Source organism: Cupressus sempervirens, chromosome 11, assembly GCF_028749045.1.
Source record: "Cupressus sempervirens isolate cs-2001-9-10 chromosome 11, ASM2874904v1, whole genome shotgun sequence".
Classification (NCBI taxonomy): Eukaryota; Viridiplantae; Streptophyta; class Pinopsida; order Cupressales; family Cupressaceae; genus Cupressus; species Cupressus sempervirens.
Window position 1 is genome coordinate 500,746,024 of NC_143128.1, and position 20,157 is coordinate 500,766,180.

General features: G+C 35.0%; 1 protein-coding gene across 2 annotated transcripts in view; it reads left to right on the plus strand.

Annotated features, from left to right (window-relative positions):
• The first annotated feature begins 345 nt into the window (after positions 1–345).
• MLH1 (MUTL-homolog 1) overlaps positions 346–20,157 on the plus strand; it is a 255,513-nt gene continuing 235,701 nt past the window's right edge. For both annotated transcript variants that reach the window (XM_089808703.1, XM_089808704.1), the window contains exons 1-5: positions 346–599; positions 18,352–18,524; positions 18,725–18,797; positions 18,961–19,095; positions 19,219–19,429. In XM_089808703.1, coding sequence (XP_089664829.1) covers positions 378–599; positions 18,352–18,524; positions 18,725–18,797; positions 18,961–19,095; positions 19,219–19,429 — 814 coding nt within the window. In that variant the 5' untranslated portion in view covers positions 346–377. The remainder of the gene's footprint in view (positions 600–18,351; positions 18,525–18,724; positions 18,798–18,960; positions 19,096–19,218; positions 19,430–20,157) is intronic.

Genomic DNA, 20,157 nt, shown 5'->3' on the forward strand with positions numbered 1-20,157 from the left:
TAAAAAATTAAAAAACTTCCTATTTTAAAGAAAAAAAATTACCAATAGAAATTAATTTTTTCCCACTCAACTATTGTTCGGTTGGCCAAAATTTTATACTCTCTCCAAAGGAGGTTTCTTAAAATTATCTCTGACCTTATCTTGAAGTGCTTCCCTCCACTTTGAAATTTCTGCTGCATATTTATTATTTTTAAATAATTCATTATTAAGAGAACATAAAATTTCGGACAATATTTCATGGAAGAGAGAATGAAAACAGGGTGCAGGTGGCAGGGTTTAGGGTGGTGGAGCCATTGGGTGCAAAGGCGAGCCATATAAAAGCATCTTCTTTAACTGCATCAATTTGAGGTTTTTTTAAAACACGTACGTCTTGTTCAATGGAGGTGGAAGCTTGTTCAGTGGAAGCACCGCCCATACGGCGGCTGGAGGAGTCGGTGGTAAATCGAATCGCAGCAGGGGAAGTTATCCAGCGCCCATTTTGTGCTGTTAAAGAATTGGTGGAAAACAGCTTGGATGCGGCCTCTTCTTCCATCAATGTCTACATCAAGGACGGGGGTCTCAAGCTCATTCAGGTCTCCGACAATGGCCACGGCATTCGAGTAAGTCCATTTCGGTTCGTCCCCCTCCAAATACCCAGCTAAATCTTCAACATTTAAAGTCGTGAGATAAATCAGAGCAACATAGCTAGTCCTCTTCTGTTACTATTGATTTCGTCGTCGTTCTTTCTGCAAACGGGTTCCTATTAACACGACTATTTCATGATGATAATGCGCATGATTTTTGTGCTTACTTATGAGTTTGCCAGGAGCTTCGAACGCGGAAGATAATCTACGCTTGAAATGAGATACTTGTTCCCGCGTCCCTAGGGATTTACAATTTTCCCTCGCTAAGATGATGAAGCAACTGTTCATTAAAATGGAATTGTTTCGTTTCAAGTTTCGTTGATGCTTTTCCAGTTATTTTCTCCAGCGTTGTTAGGCCATAGTTCCATGGAGTGGGTTAGCTGAAATTTCTTGGCTGGTGAAATTAGGAGCCTTCTTAAGCAAGGAGTACCATGTATTTTTACATCTCTTTCTGCTAAGAAAATTTGAGTAGAAGCGAACTAAAATTTCATGGCTGGTGAAATCAGGAGGCGCTTTAAGCAAGGGGTCCCACGGCTTTTTAAAATCTTTTCTGCTATAAGGGAATTTAAGTAGAAATAACGGTTTTTAGAACATAATGGAAAGTACATTAAATTTAAGAAAGCAAAGAGTCTTGCTTTCTCTTTCAAACTTCCACAACTGTAATGTCCCCATTTTGGCTGACATCATTCTGCGTGCCGGATCAGTCTATCATGGACTCTTGTAGACGGGTGGTTGTGATGAGAGAGTCATTTTGGCGTTTATTTAGTGATTGGATGGCTTATTATGCTCTTGGAGATATTATTTTATTTATATTTTATCATCATTTTTATATGGCGCCTACATGTTATAATTCTAAGTTGAGTTGCACTTTTTAATAAAGTTATTTATTATAAAAAAGTGCATTATAATGAGATTTTATAATGGATGTTTCTAGAAGTTCTTAGTAACTTCTTAGAAAGGGATGTTTCTAGAAGTTTTTAGTAACTTCTTAGGACAGTAGATAAATAGAGGGCTTGGGCTCCCATTTGGATAGACAGGATTTGGTAGCTCAACTACATCTTCTATGAGCATTTGTGGAGCTTGATAGTTTGCAAATATTCAGCATAATCCTTGAGAACGATACCTCTCAAGAGATTGCATAACTGAGGAGGTGAAAGATTTTCTGAAGGGTTGCATTTTGGAAGTGGTATTCAGCCATTTCAAGTTGAGCTTAATTTGTATACTTAGACTACCTGAGGGTTTGAGTTTTTGGAATCAGTCCGAAAAAGCAGATCCGAAAAAAGCAACCCGAAAAAGCAGATCCAAAAAAGCAGTTCGAAAAAACAAAGCAAAAAAGCAGATCTGAAAAAGCAAGCAAAAAAAGCAGATTGGAAAAAGCAAAGCAGAAAAGTAGCATTGGAGAAAATTATTACAGCCATCTACAACCAGCTATTCATAAAGAAGATACACTTCAGATTTAAGGGTCATTTGATGTCATCATTTTATCTGCACTTTGAAAGGAGTTAAGCAGCTAATTCGGAGGCATATTAAGAAGTTTATACCCATCTGCTACAGTGCCATCGCTACAAGAATCGTGAATAGTGTTATTGTTACAGTGGTATCTGACCCTGCTCAAATCTGATCCCAAAATGCTGATAAAGGTTCAAGACAACACTTTGCATACAAGGGTCATATGACTGATATAAAATTTCAGTTTGCTATTATGGCTCTTTCTTTCACTTAGTATCAATAAAAATGCTTGCAAGCAGACTCTGAATTGACTAAACAATGACCTATCATGAATGTGCAACTAATTTTGGCAATATAAAATGCATATATATGATCTAAACATGAAAAATGAACACCTATAGCCAACTGACATTTTTACAAACAGTTGGTATGCAAACTAACTAGCTGATAAATAATGATATTGAATTGCTCAAATGACACCAGCAACTATTATCTCCTTAATTGCAATGAAATTTCTAATACAATGCTCATGACATATGGCCAAGACTTTTGGCATTTACATGGATTACAAAAATGATAATGTTGGTATAATGCACACCTACAGCTGAAACTTATAACACCTAAAAAGCAATGCTAACAAAGGAACCTGGTAATAGATGGCTGTAATAATTTTCTCCAATGCTGCCCTTTTTGCTTTGCTTTTTCCGATCTGCTTTTTTCACTTGCTTTTTTCGGATTTGCTTTTTCGCTTTGCTTTTTTGGATTGCTTTTTCGGATCTGTTTTTTCGGACTACTTCCAAAAACTCAAACCCTCAGGTAGTCTGAGTATACAAATTAAGCTCAACTTGAAATGGCTGAATACCACTTCCAAAGTGCAACCCTTCAGAAGGTCTTTCACTTCCTCAGTTATGCAATCTTTTGAGAGGTATCGTTCTCAAGAATTATGCTGAATATTTGTAGACTATCAAGCTCCACAAATGCTCATAAAAGATGTAGTTAAGTTACCAAATCTCGTCTATCCAAATGGGAGCCCAAGCCCTCTATTTATCTACTCTCCTAAGAAGTTACTAAGAACTTCTAGAAACATCCCTTTCTAAGAAGTTACTAAGAACTTCTAAAAACATCCATTATAAAATCCCATTATAATGCACTTTTTTTTATAATAAATAACTTTTTAAAATAAAAGTGCAACTCAACTTAGAATTATAACATGTAGGCCCCGTATAAGAAATGATGATAAAATATAAATAAAATAATATCTCCAAGAGCATAATGAGCCCTCCAATCACCAAATAAACGCCAAAATGACTCTCATCACAACCACCAGTCTACGAGAGTCCATGATAGACTGATCCGGCACGCAAAACGATGTCAACCAAAACGGGGACATTACAACAACCCTGTTCTGAGGACGTTCAAATTTTTGACTTTTTTTTGTCTTGACAAAGTACTTCGAACAAAGGAATTCTTGGATGGAAGGGGATAAAATCAGAACTGATCTGGTGTCCTCTGAGGATGTGAAAAGGAATATGCAACGAGGTATGACCTCAAAAGAGGGGATTAACTAATTTCATGGAGAGAATAATGTGTTAGAAACATTTCTCTTGGAGGAATTCAAGGAATGTGTTGGTTGAAGGTTCGGAGTTAATGGAGGATTACTTAGTTCAGGTTTCAAGGCTGTCCATGGAGGGGGCAAAGATGTTAAGTATAGGAGAGTTGAAGAGGAAATAGTCAAGGTTCCTTGCAAGGCAATGAGAAGTCAAAGAGTTAGCAAGCTGGTTACAATAGCTTGCCCTTCAGTGGCCCTCTAGGTTATGTAGTATGCCACTTACAAAGAGAAATTTAAGTGCATCTTCTTTTTCCACTTTACACTTGTCAACCATTTTAGACATAAAAGTTGCTCAATTTTTTTTTTCTTTCTAGATGATATCCTTGAAGTATTCAATAGTGAGACTTCTTGAAAAGGCATCGTGCACCATACACCAATCCTCCTTAGTTATCGGATTCGTACTTGGATCCTTGAGGATCTGTGGGACGGATCCACAAGCAGAATCAAGGATCCTGCATGGATCCTCAAGGATCCAAGCCATAGCCTGAGGATCCTCAAGGATCATTATTTCATTTTGTAATTCAGTAAACCAATGTGAATGTGTTGATTTTCTTTATAATCGTAAAAATAAATCAATTATCAAGTATACTAGATTCGTAGATTCATACTAGAATCATGGATTCATACTATGAAATGATTTAGTTTAAGAATTATGTATATTTCTTTCATTTTTTAGTATATATATATATTTATACATACACACCCGAATCCTCCACGAATCATAATTGGGAAAAAAAAACTCGAATCCACTGATCCGATTCACGTGCCCGAATCGGAATCGTTTCACGAATTGGCAACTAAGCAATTCTCTATCTTCTTACTATGGTTGCATGTTCAAACATTTCTAGTCCGTGTCCTCCCCAAAGCTTGTTGAGGGAGGAGGATTTGGTTTATGAACAACTGTTATGGTCTCTTGACGAAGTGACGAGTAATGTTTTGTGGACCCATTTAAGGTGCTTTCAATATGGATGCCTTGGATCCCTATGGGTTGGTTGAGCAATATAGCAAGAGCAAAGAAAGACTGCCTCTTGTGTGGAAGGATGTTGTGAGGAGTAAGCTGCAAATTATAGGAAGAATGTTCCTAAGTAGGTTGCTTAATTTTAAGAGGGTTGTTGATGAGGAGATTGTTTTGTATGAGAAGTGTATAGAAAAGATGATTGAAGAGGAGGATACCGTTGAGAATGTTGGACTAATTGAGGGTAACAATGCTTTTCTTGGTATCTCTTCTATTCACCTAGAATTTTATAAGCAAATGGTGAGTTGAAGAGTTGGCCTATATTTTTGAGCAATAGTTGGATATGTCAAGTGGGATGGTGAATGAAATATTGACCCACCACAATATAACTACATTGATATTAATGGAGACTAAAACATTTATCTTTAAGATATCTTTGGTACACCAAAAAATAGGTGGTAATACTTTAAAGCCAAATGCGGATTTAAAATTGGTTGAGTAGTGATAAATTTTTGTAGGCACTTGCAAACTCAAAGAGGATAAGTCAAAGCAAGAGGAAAGACTCAACAATCTAGAATATGATTGTAAGCTGTCAAGAGGAATCTGAAAATAGTTGTTGATGTTGGTAGAACTATGTTGAAAACTTTGCCACAAGCATCCATATGCATAAGGATTGAAGAAACACAATAGCTCAAGAGGGCCTTAGTGCTAGGAGGTACGACTAGAAACCTGGGAGTAATGTGACAGGTGAGCTTGCATTTGAATTCATGGATGAACATATGGAGATCCTCATTAATTCCTTCCATCTTTGTTGTTAAATTTTAGTTTTTGTGATGCTGTAGTGTCGGTAGTTTGTTATAGTACTGTAGCAATGTTGTTTCACTAGTTTAATTACTAGGCTTCTTGGGTGGTTGATTTAAAGTTCTTTGTTTGTTTGTTAAAGGGATGAGACGATTTTGAGGGCCATCCATCATCCGCTAGTTCTGACTCCTCCCATTCCCTCTAGCTTCAGCTATAAAGATCTTTCTCCAATGTTCATCATGGGTTCTATCAAACTCACACCATTGATATCCGTGGTTTGCACCACCATTTCAGCAATTAAAAGACCATCTCGATTGAAAGCCGCCATCATAAGAAAATCCAACATGCTTGTGAAACCTTCGGCCTCTACTCCACTCTGCCATTATTCCTCTAGGTTGCTAGTAATTGTATAACTTTAACAATTTTATTTTAATTGTTTACATTGTCTTGTCTTCATATATTGCTAGTTCATGTGCATCAAAAATAAATTGGAGCACATATTCTTTCATCCACTCAGTAAAGCATAATAGGTTGCGATAAAAAAGAGCAAAGAACTTATTGTATGTGCATTCCAACTTGCATCTCCTTATAGACAAGTAGAATGAATATAGAGAAGGGGAGTTAAACATGTGGGATATAAATGTAGAACATATGGACATAAATGCTTCCACTTCTCAGCTTGCAATTGCTGAATTCAAAGAATTGGATAGCAATAATGTTATTGGTGTAGTTGATCCCATTGGCCTTAGCGCTATTTGTGAATCGACTAATGCCATCAACATTGAAGAAGAAGAAGAAGAATCCGTTAGATGATTGAAACTTAGTATAAAGTTCCAATTATTGCAAGTTGAAACAATGATACTTGAACTTGATATTATCATTTTAATATTTTTGTCATTTTGATGTTGAAGTATATGATGATATGATGGTTTGATCGCGATGCTATGATTGCAAGTTTATGGTGTTTTTGTTGTTCATATGATACTATGTTATATTCTAATATTAAGTTATGCTTATATATATATGTTTTTGTACTAACGAATTGAAACCTCATTTCAAAAGTCTGTCGTATTGGCAAATCAGTTTTTTGAACCTAAATGCCAATTGACAACTTAGTTGTTTAATTATGGTATGCATAAATATGTATGTGGCATGTATTGTTTGATATATGGGCGATAATATGTATAATAATGTATTTGACAAATAATTCTTAATAAGTTGATATTGACAATTATGTGGAATGATTATATTTCCAATTTGTCTATCATTGCTGCAGCCAACCATGAGACTAGGAAAGGAGTACATTGAGAGAAAAACTATTACGAGGTCTTTTTGTAAGGACGCCACCTCATGGTAGTGCCAGATGGTCTTCTTGACTGGTGTTTTATGGTCTCATCAACACAAAGACTCCATATCCTCTCTTGAACAAAGACACCACATATGCTAAGATTGTAGAGAAGATCATAGAGGTAAATTCCAAGGTTTTGATCCCGTATTTACAACTTTAGTGTGGAGATGAGCTTGTTTGGCTTGATGTATGCTAGTTATTGCAAGGGGACTCACACTGACTCTCTGTGGAGGATCTATCAACTTTCCATGTGCGAATGATTTAGCAATATAAGGGCATCAACTACTTATAACAATGGTTGGAAATATATTGTAAATGGGATGAGAGTTTAGAGATCTAAGCTACTTATAATTGTACTTGTAATGCAAGATAATGTTGAAGTTGTGATGAGACCAAATCAGTCCTTGCTTTGCCAAATTAACTATGCTAAGGAGGGTGCAATCTTCTGTGGATACGAGTATGATTATAAAACCACTTATGCTCATCAAAATCATAAGCTAAGAAAATTAATGAACATCAAGTAATTGAAGTGCTTGCAATGGGGTTCAAATCAACCTTACATCATTACTTGCAATCAACAAGTACCAAAACTTATGAACACTAGTTTCACCATGATTTCAAAAACATCTTTCATCATCTTTCTAACTTAAACAACTTAAGATACCTTTAAATATAAGAAAAATGAAACTAAGTGAGAAATGTGGAAACCATGCAACACTCCAAAACTTCACAAGTATTCACTATGAAAACATCAATGAAGGAGGACCAATTTTGGTAGTATGTCGGTAACAATTTCTTCATGTCTCTCTTACAAATGAGAAGGTTGACCCTTTTATAGGGAGCTAAGTATGATGAATGACCTAGATTGATTTTGAGATCAATGGCTAAGAATACTCCAACACAACTCTAATGAGGGTTGTTATAATTACCTCTTACAAAATTACAAGAAGGCAGCAATTTTTGGGCTAATCAGAAAATTACTTTGCTGTTGAGATACATATCCTTTGAAGGATTGTCCAATAAGAAAATTCATTAGATGAAGTCATTAAATACAATCCACATGTACTCTTGGAATGACTTGATTGGATGATATAATACACACGAGATTGAAATCTTTTGATTGGTTGGAGATGAGTGGGCACCACCTCAATATTATCTTGCAATCTTTGTTCCAACTCCACTTCTCCATCTTCGAAATTTAGAATCTTCTCATTGAAAAATCTGCTTGTACTTGAAATGGTTTCTGGGCTTGGTTTCTTTGCCTTGAACTTTCTTCATGTTGTTGATCTCAAACTTGGTTTTTATCTTGACAATGACTTTTCCTTTGAGCATTGAGATTTTGTCATTGCTCTTGCACCTTCATTTTCTTTCGTTTTGATTTTGAATTTCGTAATTTTTGTGGGCTTGATGAACGACTTGCAAATTCCTTGTTGATGCTTTCCATGCTGCCTTTGATGTTGCATAAATGAAATGCTTGGTCTCAGATTCCACCCATGTACATGAATCACTCAGCTCCATGCCACTCTCTTGCTTGTCATCTCGATTTCATCTTGCTTGAAATCTTAAAGTTATCATGGTTCTTTATCCTTGAATGTCGTCCTCCTTGGCACCTTGCAAAATAAGAGAAAAGTTAAGTTGGTAAGACGGAAAATATAAACAAAATTAGTTAATCTTATGTGCAAACAATCCTTCCCAAAAATATAATTTCAAGTTAACCTAGAAGTTATATTTGGACAAACCTTTGCCAAACAATCTCTAATTCTGATTTCCTAAGTTCAAATCATTTGATTTCCCTCGTTTACGCACCTTTCAAACCTTAACTCCCTGATTTTATTATTTCCATCTCATCTCCCAGCTATACTTGATTGAAAATGTGCAGGAGATCTGAGTTTCAATAAAGTTTTGTATTCTGATTTTCACTCCTCTCTTTGATTTTTGCATATGCCCGCTCTGCTCTTATTTTATTGCAATGAATTGGTTTTAGTTGATGTTCAAATACAGATTTACAACCCTCATTTATTTGCATTTCAATCGAAAGGACATGTCTTCCTTGGTAACTAACCTGATAGAGGTTTAAAAAAAAAGTTTTGATCGGATTAATTTGTCCTCACTTCATCAAGGCCGACTTGGATTTAGCATGTACTGAATTTGCAAATTAACCTAGCAATTTGAAAGGTTTGCAAGTGTAATATACCATTTTTCTTAGCCTTAACTAACAACTACCATATCATGAAACAGTTACTATTTCATATTCATGAGCATGAGAAGGCAGTTAAAACAGCTATATTACATGTTCATATGAAACAGATTAACAGTTATAACCGAATAACTAGAAAATCTTAGCTAACAATTGAAAGATTATTTTACCAACAAATGCAATATATATAATTGCCATCGTAACTAACTATTACTTAATGGAAGGAGATATCTTTTTCTACTATGTTCACCTGATCAATATTGCAGAAAATACCTGCAGCCGTCACATGATACTTTCATAATTAATTGAACTTGAATAACATATAAAGAATAATACCGTTGTAGGTGAAGGCTTAAGAATGCAGATCTTGACCACCCTCTGTAACAAGCTATTTTCCCATTCCTCTTAAAATGATTAAATATAATTAAATTGCATTTCTTGCTCACTTGAATAACAGTTATAAAACTAATTTACATACTCAAATGAAAGGGATCAACAGTTATAACAGATTAATTGAATCCTTGTCAATTGAAAAGGGAGTAACCGCTTAAACGATATTAACCATCTAAACATAACTTCAACTGAAATTGCAAGTACATAAAGGGAAAGATAACTGATAAAGAAAGATAACCTGAATGCATATCATATCACTGTTTCGTACAAGCCTTGGCACCTAGCGGAGAGGAGAAGTGCTGTTAGGGTCTTAACCTCCCAACTTTGGACCTTTAAGTATCCCCCACACAATCTCAACAGAGAAAGGCCCTCTTTAACTCGGGATTAGGCACGAGATACCCTTGTCCTGCTACTGAGCATCCAGGTGTTAAGATTGTCATTCAACTCATTCCACAACCAGCTTGACAACAAGAATCATACCTTTAGACCACCATGAGCTGACTCAGTTTACTGGATTGCTTATATTGATGTAGCATTAGTCGAAGTGATATACTCATTACATTGAGTATATGTATTCATGATTTATATGAACATTGTTTTATGTCTCATATTATTGATAAGAATATATGTGTGTGTGTGTGTATGACTTAACTAATCGGGCTCATATAATCAAAAGAGACTGTTATGTTATGAAGTTCCTGAATGTAATTGTTTTACCTCTACGCAATTGTCGATTGAGAAGCAAACTAATTGTATTTGCTTATTCACCGATGGTGATCAAGTTGGGACATGACCCTACGTGGCCTTTGGCCTATTAGAGTCATGTCTCTATGGGCCATTACTTTGTTATAGCTTCTGTTGGTTTGATTTTATCATCAGATATCTCGTTGATGGTAAATTATCTTTAAGATAAATATCTTATATATGTAATATATATTATATATGTAATATAATATATTATAATATATATTATATATTATGCATTGTATATCTTATATATATAATAAATATGTAATATAATATATATTATGCATTATATATTATTATATAATAATATCATAATATATTACATATATGGTTAATATATTAATATTATATATATGCTTAAAGGTGTGTTATACATATAGTTATTTATTAACTAATGATGATTAAAATATAGGGACATGTCTCTTGAAGAGACGTGTCTCCTTCTCTCTTATATATGAGATCCAGTCTGCATTTGAAAATGATCAATCACATTGGCAATGATACTACATTTGCAGAAACGATCCTAGAAAAATAACATACTTGTTTATTAGTTACTGATTTCTTTCTCTTGTCATGCAGGGATAACCCGTTGTTCGTTGATTATCAGTCCACACCCTTCATCTCGACCTTGGCGGTCATTCTGGATGAATTTCTTGGGTGGCTGTCTAATCATTGTATAATCAAAGCCAAGTACATTCTGCCCAGCCTGGGCTTATAGCTAACATTATGTAAAGATTCATGAGACTTTCTGATCTCTCCTTGAAAGTGTTGTTTCTTATCTCAAGGGCATATATATGACACCCCTGTATAAGCATTGCACTGGCTTAAATAAAAAAGAGAGTATAAAAATCTCTGCTAAGATAAATAATGCTGGCTGCAACAGAAATTTAACTCTCTTGTGCATAATTTGCAACTGGGCATAAGCCATAAACAGTTTTATTTTCTAGAGCTAGACTCTACTACAATAGCAATGCCTTCGACTTGCAAGCCTCTTATGTCTGATTGCAGAAATAAAATAAGGAGTACGGAATGTTGTATGACCTGATAATGATGAATTTTCTTGGATGCCCGATTTGGTCCCTGACAATCGCTGTGAGATTGTGTAAACAGGTTGCAATGCAGAACAGAGAACATACGTATAAAACAGAACCTACAAGTTGACCCACACTCTTCAAGCTAGTGGTCTTCAGCAAGGTTTTCTTGACAGGGTATGGCAGGAATTGTATAGTGAAACGTGAGATATGCTCACTCCAACAATGTTTGACTGGACTGTTTTTCACGATAATGGAATTGGGAGAGTAGGTGACTGTAATATAGTATGTAGTAGAAAATATTCGCAGACAATGAGTGGCTGCTATGAAATGAATTTCAGAATGATGAGAGATTGCTATATCCCCCGATATGAAATGCAACTGGATTCTTTTTGAGCCTTCACGCATGGAATTTGTCCTTCTTGGTTGAATGCTCGGTTACGAGCAAGAAATGAAAGATGGCAAAATAGAGAGTTGAACCACGAGTCATCGGCCATACTTGGTAATATTTTAAAATGAAAATGGTCATCGAAGTTATAAGGCCCAATGAAGAAATTATAAAGATATGGCTGCTCAAGATATAATATAAAGTCCATATCCAAGGTTGGAAAAAATAATAATAAGATTGAAACATTGGCAAAAGTTGAAAATAATATAAAGGGCCGTTGGAAAAATAATATAATAAAAAACATTGGCATAAGATGGAAATAAGAATTTTTACTGCGTATATTTTATTATAATAATCATTTAATTTATCATATATTACCATTGTTCTTAGTTCATTTCGAGCTCAAGTGGACAACTTTTACTATCTCATTAAGTGTGTCGATCCTTTGGCTTATGGTGTTTACTTGGTATACCCTAGCTTGCCTAGTCCTTTTCCTTGGCCATGGTGGTTTAGGACCCATACTCGTTAACTTAATGGTAGGTGGTGCCCTCATGCCAATCCCCTTTTCTGGCAATGCTTCCCCCCCTTCTTCACACTTTTGCAAGAAAAGAGTTTACCGTGGTAATAAGATATTTCTCATCTTTTTATGAAATCAAAATTATCATAGCATATAACCATATTAGTCAACCATCTCTAATTCATATATCATCATGACGATTAACCAATATTCTAATTTCCCATGAGATGATAACAAATAACCAACACTTCATTTTAACACGAAACCATGACGAATAATTAATTTAACCAATCACTCAAGTTCTCATGAAGTCTCAACGGCTATAAAGGAACATTTAAAATTGAGCCAAAAATTGGGATGTAACATACCCTCCCCCTTGTGTTTCATCATCCTTCATAAACCTTGCAATTTTATATACTAAAAGAATAATCAAAATACAATCAAAATACTATATATATATAGCATCATAAATTCATCACATTCTAATCACAATCTGAGCTAAGATCAAATGAAAGCCTATCATCTCTTTATCTCAATGTTTCAGGAAAGAATCAATACCATAAAATCAAAAGAAAATACACTCATACTTGTGTTTTTTTTACCACACTTGTGCTCACTTCTTATACCTTAGCATTATATTGAATTAATCATGCTTTTGGATATTCTATTTCATATTCATGGCACACTCATGTAGACACTTACAATATTTTAGTTCAATTCTCATACCTATACCCTATGTAAGAGAATTTTCAATGTTCAATATTCAGGAGCAAGATAAGCATTCGAAAACTTGCAATTCCTTAACTAACATGCTCTAGATCATATTTTAATCGTGAGTAAATTAATCACTCATACATACCATCTAATATATGGTACTCATTAAATGTATAGATCATCCTTGTAGGCTCACAAATTACCTAAACTGGTTAGTGGATCCATGTTCCCATTTATGTAACCTGGGCCTTCATGCCCATCTTATCATAATAATATTTCAATAGAAATTTTTAAATCATTTCATGATAGAGATATATTTCATATCTAAGACAACATAAGCCTTACAAGTCTTTCATCGTAATATGATTAAGCATTTACACTTCATCAATGTCATACAAGCGTGTTTTATATAATCATATGCATCCCAGTGCATCTTGATAATTCATTACCATATGGAATCAATACAACATGTGGAATCAATGCAACATGTGTATTATACATCCATAACAATGCATCCAAAATTATAATCATAGTCTACTATGAAAGATCATAATACATCCAATCAAGGCCTTCGAGGTCATAATAAACATGGCCACACCATCTACATCCCTATCTCCTAAGCCATTGGACTACACGTCCACTTGCAAACCTTGAGATAGGGCTGTGGCCTAGACACTTGTATGTTCTATCCACAAAATGCTCCAATTGTGGCTTAGACTCTAGGTCTGATTTATCCACAGAATTGTTATATTTCCTTTGGATTCTTCCTATAGAAATCCCAACCATAGGATGGTTAGCTCCCCTTGCTTAACCAAAATAAAGTTCATGTAATTTCACATATAAAATCACCCATGTGTTAGAAATATCATAAAAAAAAGTTCATAGAGATGTATTTCCCTCAACTTTTACCTTTCCATGAAGGTCCATAAAATGCTTCTCATAACATCAACTCATATCATATATCTTGTTCAATATCATTCATCTCATACAACGTATTTCCAATCTATGCACCTATTTGTGTACTAATTTTTGTTTGATTGTTTTATAACAATTGTGACATAATTCAAGTATTTAGATGCAAATAAATTATTGTAGATTCTTAACATTCAGTGGAGTTCCATATTGAAAAACATTACCTTTTAAGCTGAAATTTCTTAACTCAACTCATCTTTGGATCATAAATTGATCATAAGTATTTGAAATGAGTTAGTCATTTGTGCCATCTAATATAAGGCTTTCCGGTAGGTGGATTATCTAGGCATGCTCACCAATCACCTATAAAGATTTGGGAATCCAATTTTCCCATTCATGTGACCTAGTCTCCCATGCCCATGTCATCACCACAATGTTTTCAAAGAAAAACTTAAGTCAAACAAAAGTTATATCTTATCATAAATAAGCATTGATAGTTTCATTTATGCAAGTGTGCTTACTCCCTATAGGAGCACAAAATGTGAGGTATGGCCTTCTTGCCATCGAACCATCATTAGAAGATAACATCAGTTTGCATTACAGAACTAGCGACATATAGGCATCCCTAGCCACTTCAAGATCAAGGAAATCTCAAAATCACGGTTCACAATTTTCATTTCAAGTCCAAAAAGGGATAATGAAATCTTGACTACCATTTCATATGAGCAAGAATGTAATTGCATAAAGTATAATGCCGAAATTGAGATAATCATGCAATTGAAAGAAATAACTAGTTAGTAACAAGGTTTAGATCACACCGCATCAAGAGACATAGAGGCCGATATGTATTGTGCAAGTCTAGGCATCTAGACCTAGTGTAATCGTCACTCATTCTCTACTGAGAATGGACCTCCCTACCTGGGATAAGGCATGTGTACACCATCTAGTCCTGCCACCTGAGCATCCTAGTGTTTGAGTGTCGGCTAGGTAGCCAACTAAGCTACGGATACCTTCCATCAACCTATCTACCAATTGGTAGCAACCTTACCTCTAGTGATCACAGTAGCAAGCATGCCACTAAATCTACCTTGGCCTTGGATTTCCAAAGGACACTATGTGCCTGTCATCCAACGCTCGACTTGACAAACTGACTAGATTCCAATTACGTTATCTTTCTGATTTTTTTTTTGCAAGTTATCCATTTGTCCAATTCATATGGACTACACCACTCATCTCAGCCCTTCTTGGCTATCCTAGATGATCTTTGGTGTGATTTTATAGCTTGCATTATAAAATATTTAGTTATGTTTAGTAAATAATATTCACCTGTCTCATTCAACATTACATTTTCAGCTTCCTTGAAGCAGTGTTAGGACCAAGGTTCATTGTCGAACCCAGAGCTCTGATACCGTATGTAACATCCCATTTTTCTCAGCCTTAACTAACGAGTATCATATCATAAAACAATTACTCTTTCTTATTCATGAGCATGAGAAGGCAGTTATAACAGTTATATTACATGTTCATATGAAAGAGATTAATGGTTATAACCGAATAACTAAAAATCTTAGCTAACAATTGAAGGAGCATTTTACCAACAAATGCAATATACATAATTGCCATCGTAACTAACAGTTAATGGAAGGAGATATCTTTTTCTACTAAGTTCAGCTGATCAATATTGCAGAAAATACCTGCAGTTGTCACATGACACTTTCATAATTAACTGAACTTGAATAACATATAAAGAATATTACCTTTATAGATGAAGGCTTAAGAATGCATATCTTGACCCTCTTTTGTAACAAGATATTTACCCATTCCTCTTTAAATGATTAAATATAATCAATTTGCATTTCCTGTTCAGTTGAGTAACAATTATAACAACTACTTTACATATTTAAATGAAAGGGATCAACAGTTATAAAAAATTAATTGAATCCTTGTCAATTGAAAAGGGAGTAATTGCTTAAATGATATAAACCATCTAAACATAACTTCAATTAAAATTGCAAGTACATAAAAGGAAAAAATACCTGATGAAGAAAGATAAATTGAATGCAGATTATATCTTTGTCTCGTATAAGCCTTGGCATCTGGTAGAGAGGAGAAGCATTGTCAAGATCTTAACTTCCCAACTGCGGACCCTTAAATATCCCCCATACAATCTCAACTGAGAAAGGCCCTCCCTAACCCGGGATTAGGTATGGGACACCCTTGTCTTGCCACTGAGCATCCAGGTGTTAGAGTGTCATTCCACAACCGGCTTGACAACAAGAATCATACATTTAGACCACCATGAGCTGACTCAATTTATTGGATTGCTTATATTCATTACTTGTTTATTAGTTACTAATTTCTTTCTCTTGTCATGCAGGGATAACCCATTGCTCATTGATTATCAGTCAACACCCTTCATCTCGACCTTGTTGGTCATCCTAGATGAATTTTTGGGGTGGCTGTCTAATCATTGTATAATGAAAGCTGAGTACATTCTGCCCAGCTTGGGCTTATGGCTAACATTATGTAAAGATTCATGATACTTTCTGATCTTTTCGTGAATGTGTTGTTTCTTATCTTAAGTGCATATATATGACACCCCTGTATAAGAATTGCTCTGGCTTGAATAAAAAAAAAGAACATAAAAATCTCTGCTAAGATAAATAATGCTGGCTGCAACAGAAATTTAACTCTCTTATGCATAATTCGCAATTGAGCATAAGCCATAAATGGTTTTAATTTCCAAAGCTAGACTCTACTATGATAGCAATGCCTTCTTAAGACTTGCAAGCCTCTTATGTCCGATTGCAGAAATAAAATAAGGAGTACAGAATATTGCATGACCTGATAATGATGAAGTTTCTTGGATGCCCGATTTGGTCCCTGGGAGATTGTGTAAACAGATTACAATGCAGAGCAGAGAGAATATATGTATGAAAACAGCCTACAAGTTGACCCACGCTCTTCAGGCTAGTGGTCATTAGCAAGGTTTGCTTGAGGGTGTATGACAAGAATTGTAAAGGAAAAACCACAGTGAAACGTGAGATATGCTCACTCCAACAATGTTCGGCTGGACTGTTATTCATGATAATGGAATTGGTAGAGTAGGTGACTGTAAATGTAGTATGCAGTAGAAAATATTCACAGACTATGAGCGGAGGCTATGCAATGAATTTCAGAATGATGAGAGATTGCTATATCCCCCGATATGAAATGCGAATGGATTTTTCTCGATCCTTCGCGCATGAAACTTGCCCTTCTTGGTTGAATGCTCGGTTACGAGCAAGAAATGAAAGGTGGCAAAATAGAGAGTTGAACCATGAGTCATTGGCCATACTTGGTAATATTTTAAAATGAAAATGGCCATCGAAGTTATAAGGTCGAATGAAGCAATTATAAAGATATGGCTGTTCAAGATATAATATGAAGTCCATAGCCAAGGTTGGAAACAATAATAATAAGATTGAAACATTGCCAAAAGTTAAAAATAATATAAAGGGCTTTTGGAAAAATAATATTATTAAAAACATTGGCATAAGATGGAAATAATAAAACAGACATAGGATGGAAATAATAATTTTTACTTCTTATATTTTATTATAATAATCATTCACTTTATTATTATTATATATTACCATTGTTCTTAGGTCATTTCTTGCTCAAGTGGAAAACTTTTATTATCTCATTAAGTGTGTCGATCCGTTAGCTCATGGTGGTTACTTGGTATACCCTACCTTGCCTAGTCCTTTTCCTCGGCCATGGTGATTTAAGACCCGTACCCATTAACTCAATGGCAGGTGGTACCCTCATGCCAATCCCCTTTTTTGGCAATGCTTCCACCTCTTCTTCGTGCTCTTGCAAGATAAGAGTTAGCCGTGGTAATAACGTATTTCTCATCTTTTTATGAAATCAAAATTATCATAGCATATAATCATATTAGTCAACCATTTCCAATTTATATATCATCATGACGATTAATCAATATTCCAATTTCCCATGAGATCATAACAGATAACCAACGCTTCATTTTCGCATGAAAACATAATGAATAACTAATTTAACCAATCACTCAACTTCTCATGAGGCCTCAATGGCTATAAAGGAACATTTAAAATTGAGGCAAAAATTGGGATGTAACAGAAGTCTTTTAGAGATGGGCTGAAATTCAATGGGTGTTGAAGATTTGTAGCAAGGCATGGCTGGGATCTGAGCTGCCTTCGGACATTTGTCCAAGGCTAGGTCAGATTCCGACATGCCTAAAGTTGGCAAAGTAATGCACCATCGATTTCTACCTTTCTTCATTCTAATTCATGCTTACTTGTTTGATTTCTTTTACTTGCCTTTCAATTTTATCCCTTCATTGCATGATTTCTTATCTTGATTAATTCAGATCTGATTACAAATGTTTGCATTCCTTTGTTCACTTGTCCAGATCTCCCCATCACATAATTTGATTTTGATTTTGAAAGAAACAATTTTTTTTTCAAGTATAAATTTCTTCACCAAGACAAGGGTGGGATTCATGGGTATCTTGGAAATCTGTTCCAAGGCATGGTTGGGATCCAACCAGCCTTTGAAACTCTGTTCAAAGGCATGGTATTTTTTTTAAATCTAAGTTGGTATTTTTATTTTCACTGACTGCTATTATATGTTTGTGTAATATGCAGTATGAAGATTTGCCTATATTATGTGAGAGGCACACAACATCAAAGTTGAGTTCATATGAAGATTTGAAAACAATCAGCTCGCTAGGTTTTCGAGGAGAAGCTTTAGCTAGTATGACATTTGCTGCACATGTGACTGTTACAACAATCACAGAAGGTCAAACATATGGTTACAGGTAGCCCTCATTTTAATCCTATTGGGTGTATTGTTTTTACTAAAAGTAGCTATTTTTAGCATATTTACTAGTGTAGACATTTGCTCCCAATGATATCTTGACATTTAATGGACATGATATAAGTTATATAACCATTTATGGTCATGGATAATTCAGAGCTTTTTATTGCTCACTATTCCCTGTAATTTGCTGCACTCCAGAGCATCATATAAGGATGGAGTATTGGAACAAGAGCCTCGCCCTTGTGCAGCAGTGAAAGGAACTCAGATAATGGTAACTGTAATTCTAGTGGAGTAGGTAGTCTAGTTGTAATGTTTATTATCTTTATATGTTTTCTGGAGAAACTGTTAATATAGGCTATTTATTGATTCCTATTTGTTAGTAACACTCTGTTTAGCTAACTCACTGACTTATTCTATTTTGGGCTGAAGTACAGGTTGAAAATCTTTTTTATAATATGGCTGCTCGTAGAAAATCATTTAAGAATTTAAGTGAGGAGTATGCACGCATTTTAGATGTTATTAGTCGTTATGCTATTCAGAAGATAAATGTGAGCTTTTCTTGTAAAAAGGTCAGTTTGTGCATCGTTTCACTTGTTAGTACTTGTTTTTTATTGATTGTGTTTTGAAAGAAATAGATAATCTGGGTGCTTAACTGTGTTAAGGTACTCAGTAAGGCTTATCCTTTTTTGCAGCAAGGTGATAGCATGACAGATGTTCACACGTCAGGTATGGGTTCAAGAATAGACGCAATTAGGTCTGTTTATGGTCCATCTGTTGCTCGTGAGCTTGTTGAAATAACAGCTTCAGATGATGATATCTCACGCTCAATCTTCAAGATGGAAGGTTTTGTTTCGAGTGCAAATTACAGTGCTAAGAAAACCACTATGGTGCTTTTTATAAACGGTATGGCTTGGCATAGCTACTTATGAGATTCATGCTTGTAAATATATTAAGCTTTTTCAAAATTTTGCATGGTTTCTACTTGTCAAGTTTTTGTTAAATTTATTGATTTTGATAGATAATGTAAGGTGCTACCCCTAATTGATTATGAATTTTTTACCCACTTCCTATTTTTTTGCCAATTTGTAATTTGTGGACATAATATTAGGTTCCCAAATGTTTGCAATAGAAAATTGTGTTTGGACTGCTTACATCATATATCTTTTAGAAATGGAATTTAAATTTAAATTTCTTTTCTTTATAAGAATATTAGTAGAAATATTGTCTACTAGATCGTTTCTGACCTTAAATAGGTTCCCAACAACTAGGAGACCTTCAATTGCATTGTGGCAGTGGTCTAATTGAATCTTTATATACGCTTTAGATGGAGGGAGTTCCTGGATACTTGAAACCCAATTCTTCTCTTAAACCTACTGCTGGTATGTGAATTTTCCCAATCACACTTGAGAGTACTCTTTCCAACCAACTGAAACACTCACAGGAAATTTGCTACAAATATGTATGGTTTGGTCTCAAACCTGGTAGAAATCCCAAGCGAATGGGCTTCTTGTCATTTGTTCAGAGTCCAGACATTGATTCTTCGACCTCTAATCCACATGCTTCCATCAGTGATGATAAAACAAGCCATTTTCTCTCTGTAAACAACTCAGAAGGAAAAAAACAACAGTTTG